Raw genomic sequence first — 10,394 nt, forward strand, 5'->3', positions numbered from 1 at the left:
TAAGCCCACAAACATTTTTATCTTTACCAGTTTTCTCGTTGCGCATGAACTACAAGGAACCCGCCAACCTAGAATGTCAATGCCACGCAGAAAGAACCACTTGTCGACGAACTACATAGTTCTGAGTTACCGAGCAAAAGACCGATTTCAGATTCTACAAGGCGCGCGCGCGCTCCTCTATTTGCGCGGACACGTCTAGTACATTTGCCCTGCCCACAGCGTTGCAGCAGCTGCTGCTTCCCAGCACAGCGCCTCTAGTGGACGAGTGTTTTTCTCCTTGCGGTTGTTCGTTTTGAGGGATTGCTGTTTTCAATTTTTTTTTAACCCACGACAGGCAAAAATATATTCTGCGTTGTTGTTTGGTTTCTTCAGTTATTTTTTGCTGTTTTCCTGAGATGGCGATGCAGACCAAGGCGACTCCCCCGCAGATTCCTGATACCCGAAGAGAGCTGGCGGAGCTCGTCAAAAGGAAACAGGAGCTGGCGGTAAACTGCGTTTAAAGCAACACTTTTTACTCATTGTATTGCTGTTGAGATGATGCGGTACTAGAGTACTGTTGTGATCATATACATTTTGTTACTACATTTAGAAATGAAGTGTAACCCCCACATAATTCGTCTAATGCTGCGCATTTTTTCGGGTATTTTGTTACCGTTTGCCAGCAATCTGAGACGCGACGCCGTGTAAGTGGTGATAAAACCCGGTGTCATTATTAATGGAGAGACCGCGGCTTTATTGTTTATGTAGGCCTTTCGCGCTCTACAGTTGTTATTATGCGGAGGCGACACATGGTTTCAATTTAAAAACATGCTAAAGTATGAGTCTAAATGTTGATCCCCAGCCGTATTAACTTCTGATTAAAGTCTCCTTCCGCACCTTATATTCCACGAGGAGGATTACGTCTGTCAAGTTCTCTTTATTAAGGTACCTTTGCCGGTTAACTTTAAAGGCAGCCCGCGTAGTCGTTTGCCATAAAAGGGTTTACTTCTGTGAATCTCTTGTCACTGAAAATATACAGAGTGTATATGTTGCTGACAGTCTTGATATGATGTCACTTGTGGGAAAGGTTTTAAATCTAAATAACGCCCGTTTAAAACACTTTTAAAAGAGACGTTCTTAACAGCTGCTGTCACCTGAAAGTCAGACCACATTACAGGGTCTTCACTGTGATTTCCAGAAAAAAAAAGCACGTTCTTAATATTCACAGTTGAGGAAATTGTGCCTTCAGAAAGCATTCAGACCCATTAATTTTACTCACATTTTGTTTCAGCCTTGTGCTAAAATTGTTTAAATTCATTTTTCCCCACATCAAGCAACACTCAATACCTCAAAATAAGATTTTAAATATTGTTTGCAAATTTAAATGGGGACTGAAATATCCCATTGATACAACTATAAACTTTTTACCCAGTACTTAGTTGAAGAACCTTGACAGCATTTCCAGCCAGGTATCGTCTAGGGTATGACACAACAAACTTTGCACCCCTGGAGTTTGGGATTTTATGCCATTTTTCTCTGCAGATAACTCTCTGGCTCCGTCAGGTTGGATGGACACCATAAATGGACCAGCAATTTTCAATTCCCTTCAGAGGTGTTTGATTGTATTCTAGTCTGAGCTCTGGCTGGGCCACTCAAGAACATTCACAGAGTTGACACCAAGTCCCTTGTGTGTTGTCTTGACTTTGTGTTTAGGGTCATTGCCGTGTTGGAAGTGGAATCTTTGTGCTAGTCTGAGGTCCAGAGTTCTCAAGAGTATTTTGTTATTAGGGATATCTCAGTACTTTGTTTTATGCAGCTTTCCCCTCAACAGTCACCCAGCCCCTGCCACTAAAAAACCCCACAGCATGATGCTTCCACCACCATGCTTCACTGTAGCCCAGAAGACTACAACCCAATTAGGTGAGAAAACCATGGACCTGGCAACATCGGTTGGAATGGAATTGCACAGGTGATGAGCAGTGCCTGGTTTCCTCCAGAGTGAAGAACTGGGACACTTTGAATACTTGTGCTTTTTAATTTCTTTAACATTTTATTTTAATACAGTAATGGCTCTATAACATCCAAGAAAATATTGATACTTAAATATTTAATTCTTAACTGTGTAACTTACAGGTGCGCATTTTGTTTTTTCCTCAATAATATTTATGCAGGAAACATTGGCAAATTTGGAAAGGCAAATCTATGCTTTTGAAGGAAGTTACCTAGAGGACACTCAGATGTATGGTAACATCATTAGGGGCTGGGATCGTTACCTGACAAATCAAAAGTAAGTGTGCTGTTGGTTTGGTGGTGTGATAAAGTGTCATCTTTTATGATTAAGATTGTTATTCATATTTGATTTTAATAAAAACGGCATTTTTTATAAATCACCTACATTTTTTAAAACTTCTAGAAAGTAGTTTTTCCGAGTAGCTTTAGGACTGCATTTTGTTAGTTTATGTATCTTTGTTTGCTGCAGAAACTCAAACAGCAAAAATGACCGAAGGAATAGGAAATTTAAAGAAGCAGAACGGCTGTTCAGCAAATCTTCTGTTACATCAGTTGCAGTGAGTATTTGAACCATTTGTTTAAAATACTTTGTGTGTTTGTAGGTTTGAGGTTAAAATTTTCAGATATATTTTTATAAAATTCACTAATATCAAATATTATTTGGTAGTTTAGGGAACAATTCACCTGACTTTCAGAACCAGGAAATATATTCTGTATCCTTCTTTTTATTATTGTGAAGACGTCTCCATAACAGGAAGTAATTTTATTATTGTGACATGTTTTAGGCTGTCAGCGCTTTAGGAGGAATACAAGATCAGCTAATTGAAAAGCGTAAGTGTATTTTTGTTTTGTTAATATGTGGACATTTTGTATTATTTGTAATAATAGCCAGTCATTTTACATTACTTTTTTTATATACGTGGTTTTATCTTTATTACCCACTTTTAATTTTTTTGGCAATTCCAATTACTTTCCACCGAATATAGTAGATACTAACATACATTGGGAAAGTCCGTATTTTAATTTGTTATGCTTTGCAGGTGAACCAGGAAGTGGAACAGAAAGTGACAACTCCCCTGACTTTCAAAACCAGGAAAATGAGCCTAGTCAGGAGGAGACGGAGGATTTAGATGGAACTCTGCAAGGAATGAAACCACAAAAAGTTGCTACCTCCTCTTCAGGAAGCCACCATAGCAGCCATAAGAAAAGGAAGAACAAAAACAGACATAGGTATGCAAGTCATTTTATACATTTTAACCAGTTACTACACTAGCATTCTCTACAGTACTTTCAGTATATATGCTTATTAGAAAGTTTTGAGAAAGCAAACAGAATCAATGTCTTTGTGCATCTCTTATTTTAATTTTTGCACATTTAAATTTTGTGGTAAGTGATAATGTTGTATGTTGCTTCTCTTTTTATTAAGTAAATTCTATACTGAAGTGTTTTGTTTAAGCATGAAATTTTCTGGTCCTGATTCTAACATCCCACTATGCCACTTTTGATGTGATGTTACTTGAACACTTTTTGCAGTGTTAAATAAAAAAAACTAAAAAAAAAAAAAATAAAAACGTGCTTTTATTTGACATGTGCCAGTAGATTTTAGAATATTTTCAAAAATAGTAATCTGATGGCAGCGCAGTAGTGTATTAGTATGGGTGTTTAACTTATTTTGATTAGGACCTAGGGGCGGCGCAGTGGGCAGCGCTGCTGCCCTCGCAGTTGGGAGATCCAGGTTCCACTTCCCGTGGAGTTTGCATGTTCTCCCCATGTCTGCGTGGGTTTCCTCCCACAGTCCAAAGACATGCAGGTTTAGGTGCATTGGCGATTCTAACTTGTCCCTGGTGCGTGCGTGCCCTGCGGTGGGCTGGCGCCCTGCCCGGGGTTTGTTTCTTGGCTGGGATTGGCTCCAGCAGACCCCCATGACCCTGTAATTAGGATATGGTGGGTTGGATAATGGATGGATGGATGTTTAGGGCCTAATAAATGATTAAGTGTAAATTAATTTTTATTTATGTTTCAACTTGAAACCAATTATAATAACAATCTGGAAACATAGTGGGTAAATGAAATCAGGACTTTGAGAACTTTGCCTTTACATTAGCTTCCAAACAAATATGTTGAATTCATTATGTGTTATAGTCTTTTCATTCTTATTTAGAATGTTTATAAAAACAACTACTAGGTATTTTAGTTTTTTCAGTGTAATTGTGAAATATGATTTGTTCTACTGACTCAGTGCAGAGTCAATTTTTTAAAGTTTTTTTTTATTTTACTTTTTAAATACACACCTGCCACATATAAACACCACAAAATAAAATATCCTATTTTGTCTCTGTTAATGATTCAAGAACTGCCCTGGGGCAAGTTAAATAAATGCTTTTACTTATAGTTATGTGGCGGAAGTAATTTGTAAGTTTTATGTCCCATATGTCTTTGCATAGGTATAATGTTTTAGAAATTAGCTTTGGTCATATGAACATACTTTTCCTAGCAGTTTGTAGTCCACATAGTTCTGGAATATTTTTGTTTGTTTATTTTTTCAAATATAAATAACAGTACAAAAATTGTATTAATTTCTATTGCTTTCTTCCTTCCTAATGCTACCTTTCAGCCCGTCTGGCATGTTTGATTATGACTTTGAGTAAGTTTAATTTTAATTAGTATTTGTGCTGTGTTTCTGGTGTGTAGTAATAGTATTGTCATTGTGTAGCCATACCATTTAACTGTTTCTACATTTCATCATGACAGTGCACTTACATTGACATTTCTTTTCAATTAAATTGCACCTCAAGGCTCACTTTGTTTGTAGACAGTAATTTACAAAATGTTAGCATGACCTGCCCAGTAAACACACATGGCATTGGAATTTAAGGGACTTGCACTTCAGATAGTTGGGCATAAACTGGTCTTCTGGGCTTTAAATGTACAGCAGACATTAACCTCTGTAACCTGCACCAGCAGTTCCAGACTTTTAGTGGTACTAGGGCACATACATATTTCTTCATTGTACTAATCTAGTAATGTTGCACAGAAACACAACCACTTAATGTAATAGCTTTTCACATAATAATTTAAAATTTTAAGAATAAACTGTAGAGTCCATGATAGCACCTCTAAATAAATGGTGTGTTTTGAGGTGACACTTTACACTGTGTCCTTTTGTCTTTACCATAAGTATCTTTTAACCAAACTATATTATTTGGCTCAGTTCATATATGTATTTGTATATTTTTGTAGTATATTTTCAACTAAAGTGAAACTCTTATCTTTTATGAAAATGACATGCTTTCCTGGTTAAATAGTTTGAAAAGGTATTAAGATTAATAATTAGAAAAATAACTGTTTGGTGATTTATTTATTTCTCTCTGCATGTGATCTATTTACATAATTAATCTAGTGATTTAGATATTTCCTTTGAAGCTTTTTTATTCTCTTTCTCATGGCATGTGCTTTTATGGTGTTTGAATAAGTAAAAATGTCTAACATTCAATCTTAAATATAGCTTTTATGAAAAGGGTCTTTTTCTCCCCTCTTATTGCATAAAATCCTCACATTTTCCTCTGTCTATATTCCTCATCAGTTTGGGACTGTTTTAGGATTAGAAAACTCGTACTGAAAATTGTGTCAGTTCTAAAAAACTTTTAATGAAGTTAATAAATGTAGTTTGATCATAAATTTCTGGACCACTTCTGTGTTGCCAGAGTTCCAGGATGCTTTTTACATTTTTAGAAGTTACTCAGATTAGCAGGATCTTTCCTAAAATTTATGAGACTAACTTATTATATAATTCTCATAGACATTGGTTTTCCATTTTGTGTTTCAATTTCACGGTTGTTTCGCATCAACTTGTTTTGTGATGTGCTAGTTGCTTCCAATCTTCCTGATAGGGATGTTGGAGAGATGGATCAACCACACTGGATGGCAGTCTGCTGTAACCCATTCGGCAAAGCCAAACATTCCTCAAAGAAGAAGAATCTCCGATCTGTTTCTCAATGGATGTGCAGTAAGCTACCTTCGCTTACTCTAGGAGCCAAGATCTGCGATGATTGCCGTAAAAAAGTTTCCCAGATATCGGTACCAAGAACTGAGCCAGGTACTTCATCTGAATCAAGCCAAGGAAATCCTGGCACAAGCAGTCAACCAAACCTGGTTGAGGGTGAGGTCTTCAGTGATAAGAACGAGAAAGTGAAGGTGAGCCTCCTCCATCTGCAAGGTCCATCTTGATCTTTCATATATCCAACAAAACCACACAATCTTTATTTCTTGCTGTGGATATCCTGACAAAAGTGGAGCCAAGGACTTAGAGGGGCCATGCATATACTCTTGACGGGGAAAGAAAGGGAGCCAAGCTGCAACAGAAGCTGAAGTCATGGAAAAAATAGAATGCAAATCGTTGTTCATCTGTGTTTATAGAATTTATTTTTTTTTTGATAAAAAGTTCAACAGCATCTGTAAAGGGTCAGTTTTTTTAGGTGATCAAAGAAAAATATTAGTCACTTGATCATTTTTGATGGTTGACTTTCCCTGAACTGTCAGTCCCAAATTGTTACTTTATAGACAGATGCAAAATCTGAGGATTGCTGAAAACCCATACCAAGCCCATAATGTTGTTATAGTTGTTCTTACAGTGCAGAGTCCCATTTCAAACATCATAAACTTTGAGCTCTTTTTCAGTTATGTTGCTTGTTCAAACATTATTTATTAGTAAGCATACATGTCGACTTTACAAGTAATAAAAGTCAAAATTAATTTCACTATGGAAATAAACTTGCTGCATCTTCTTTTATTACTGAATGGAGTAAAATATTAATGGCTTAGTTTTTCTTAAAAATAAGTTTGTGAAAGTTTCATGACTGAAAAGCTTTAATTTCTTTTATCAAGTATATTTTGAAATCGGCTTGCACTGGTAATGAAATGAATGGTCCATCATCATTTAGTGGTGTGTGTTTTTTTTTTGTTCTGTTTTTTTTTTTTTACCTTATTGTTAATTCAAACAGAATTTTATTAAACCTTATAGAAACCTGGCCACCTTTATAAAAATAAAAACTAAAACCTTAATTTGATGAATTATACTTTTTTTTTTTTAATGTTGTACTTAGTTGTCACCATTTTGTAGTTAGATTAGGTTCACTGCATTTTAATTGATTTGAGCCAATAAGAAGTTGTGACTATTTAAGTGCACTTTAAGTATAGAATTTTTGTAAATTGAAGTTAAATACTTTTTAAAAATGTTTGTGCTTCACTTAATTATGAGCACATATTGGAAGGAGAAATGAGTTTTGGTCATCAACACAGATTAATTATTAATGTGTTTACTATTTTCTAAAATGTAATTTTATTTGGATCTTCCTTTTAAATGGATCCTTAAATTTGCGTTATTGTATAACTCAATTTTTAAGAATTTTTTTATTAAATACACTTTTGATTTTGCTAATGGCAGCTCAGATGTGTATTTTAGGCTTTATTGTTTTGTTACAGTGCTTTCAGTGAAAGGTGCTCCATTTTGATAAAAAAGTCAAGGTTTTTGTTTTTTATTTTTATTTTTTTAATTTCTACTTTGAAGTGGAACATTTCCACACATGATCAGCTGGACCCAGTGAAATTTATTAAAAATTCAAAATGTCCATGTCTATTTTTTTTAGGATTGACTTAAAGATGAACAAGAAACCAAGAGCTGTAAGTAAAGGCATGCATTTTAAGAAAACAAGAGTGTTACACTCACTTTAGACTCCAACACGTAGATCAGGTGCTGGAAGACAATATCGGATAGTAGATCTACAGTATACTTAAATGCTTTCATTTTATTCACATTATTTGTATAGCATACCTTCAAATTTTATACCAAACTGAATTTCATATACACCAGAATGTACCCAGTGGCTAACATTTTCAATAGGCCTGTAGTTCTTGTTCCTTACAATGACTAGTGATTTGTGTTGATCTGGCAGTCCGCCCAATCACATAAGGCAGCTGTCCGTCCTGTACGTGCATGGACCATGAAAGGGTTTGTTTTGAACTGTAGTGCTTTTTAATAAGGACATGAACAAACCCATAACACACAGTATTTTAAAGATCTGTTTTTTCTAGTTTTAGTTTGGTTTTCCACATTTGTGTGTTTAATTCTAAATACATATGACTGAGAATTAAATTGTGGTTTCATTTTTTACAGGATTATTAAATTACACAACCCAGTGGAATATTATTGGAGTGAACCTAAAAGGTTACCTGTATTCTGTTGAAAGATTAAAAATATTCTGTGTCAGAAGTGGAAGAAGAAAAACCGTTCTTTTTGACAACAGTTATTTTTGCTTTATTTGGCACCTTGAATATAGACAGAGTTGAATAGCACTCCTCACCCAGCTATTTTCCAGAAGTAGTAGTATTACATATGCACCATCACTGTGTTATTTCATTTAACCGAAGAATCCCACAGCGACCTTTCAATACACAGGGTTTTTTTCTTTTGTGGTCCAGTGGTGTTCCATTAAGAAGTATAGTTAATGGAGAATCTGGTGTGTATTGTTGTTAATAATAACTCTGTCATGTTATCTTTCAGTGTTTTGTTAGTGTAGATATTTGGTATCATGGGAGTATAACATACCTTGTTAATGTATCTGACTTTTTTGTTTTGTACATTTTTTTATCTCTGTTTACCATTTGTACAGATTAAAATATGAAATAATATATTCCCTGCCTTCTCTTTTTATTAGTATTGTTGTGTTGTTACATGTTTTTGTTGAAAGGTGGTGATACTTTAAAGTCATTTGTTATGAAAATGGAGGTGTGCACAAAATTATGAAAATAATACATTATTATTAAGGGCTTATTAAGGAGTAGGGCCACCCTTTTCTTTTAGAAGAGCTCTCTGCACCAGAACTTTCTATCAAGGTTTGATAATATTTAAATCTGATGACTGAGGAGGTTATTAAAGGTATTTCAATTTCTATTAGTGTTCATGTACACACCCTTGAATTAGTTTAGCATTGTGCATCGTGTAATAAAGTATCCTATCTATCTATCTATCTATCTATCTATCTATCTATCTATCTATCTATCTATCTATCTATCTATCTATCTATCTATCTATCTATCTATCTATCTATCTATCTATCTATCTATCTATCTATCTATCTATCTATCTATCTATCTATCTATCTATCTATCTATCTAATAGGGGTACATCATGAGGGCACCATGTTTGTACCATAAAGGGACACCTGGGTCTGTGAAATAACCTTTGTTTGCTCTGCAGTGGTCAAATAATGGGCAGGTGGTCATTCGATCTAATGACTACCATAAGATTGCACAATATTGTCCCAGTCTGCTATGAACCAACAGCTGGGAAGATTTATCATTCAATATGACAATGACCCTAAGCGTCAGGCCAAAACAACTCTGAATGGCTTAAAAATAGAAATGTGAATATTTTGTATTGGCCAAGTCAAAGCCCTGATCTTATTAACCCTATTAAGAATCTGTGGCACTATTTGAAAACTGCTGTCCAAAGGCACCATCCCACCAACCTAGAGGCGCTCTATAGATTCTGCCAAGAACAATGAGAAAGAATCACTCCTGAACAATGTGCAAAACTGGGACATACTTACTCCAAAAGAATTAAGGCTGTGATTGCATCTAAAGGGTTCTCGACAAAGTACTAATGTGTAGGGCTTGAGTACTTACTGAATACAAACAGTAACTTTGGAGTTTTCTTCTTCTGTTAAATATCTGCAAAAATGGTTTATTTTGACTTTGAAAATGTATTGTTATAGCCTAAGAGTTCACACTAAAATACTGAATGGATAAATGTGTACAAATCATTTGTCATGCAAAAATTATGATGACATTCAAGGGGATTGAAAACTTTTGCATGCCACTGTACTGCAAAGAACATGGCCAGCAAACCATAAAGTTGAAAAAAAAAATTAAAATATAGCAGTGAGCTTAATACTTTTAGTGAAATATTTGATTGAATACATTAGACATAATAATTAAACCAACATTTAGATTGAACTGAAGATGCATGCAAATTACAAATGCCTTTCTGTCTTCTTTCAGGTGCAGTAGCACTTCTTTGAATCTAAGGAACCACACTCTTTCCTTAAGCTGAACCATTCTGAGTAATAGTCTATAAGTTCTTTTACTGTTTCAGTGTTCTCTTCTACACTTGTTGAGTTTACTGGGTCATCTCTAGATATATAAAATCCAACGTCTGTATGTCTGTCCGCTTTTCACAAGAGCTACTTAATGGATTTAAATCGGGTTTTGTCTATAATTTGCTTGAATAATCCAGTTGATTTTGAGACTTCTCTCATTGCACTAAGTATCATAGTTTCCTTGCGGTATCGATTTATTTGCGCGAATCTGAAAGAGACGCAGCAGGCCGAGGCGAGGGGGGCGGGGCC

General features: G+C 35.3%; 1 protein-coding gene across 5 annotated transcripts; it reads left to right on the plus strand.

Moving 5' to 3' along the window:
- Positions 1–230: 230 nt before the first annotated feature.
- On the plus strand, positions 231–8,658 carry meaf6 (MYST/Esa1-associated factor 6). 5 transcript variants are annotated; one of them, XM_039739840.1, is made up of 9 exons: positions 231–485; positions 2,151–2,266; positions 2,459–2,546; positions 2,775–2,820; positions 3,030–3,219; positions 4,604–4,633; positions 5,880–6,183; positions 7,635–7,668; positions 8,162–8,658. In XM_039739840.1, the coding sequence occupies exons 1-8, from the start codon at positions 396–398 to the stop codon at positions 7,638–7,640; spliced, it is 870 nt and encodes a 289-aa protein (XP_039595774.1). In that variant the 5' UTR covers positions 231–395; the 3' UTR covers positions 7,641–7,668; positions 8,162–8,658. The 5 variants fall into 5 exon arrangements, with proteins under 5 accessions (XP_039595774.1, XP_039595775.1, XP_039595776.1 ...); XM_039739842.1 differs by lacking the exon at positions 5,880–6,183 and adding an exon at positions 5,295–5,303 and having other exon boundaries at positions 233–485; positions 8,162–8,337; XM_039739841.1 differs by lacking the exon at positions 4,604–4,633 and having other exon boundaries at positions 232–485.
- The last annotated feature ends 1,736 nt before the right edge of the window (positions 8,659–10,394 follow it).

This window comes from Polypterus senegalus, chromosome 17 (genome assembly GCF_016835505.1).
Source record: "Polypterus senegalus isolate Bchr_013 chromosome 17, ASM1683550v1, whole genome shotgun sequence".
Classification (NCBI taxonomy): Eukaryota; Metazoa; Chordata; class Cladistia; order Polypteriformes; family Polypteridae; genus Polypterus; species Polypterus senegalus.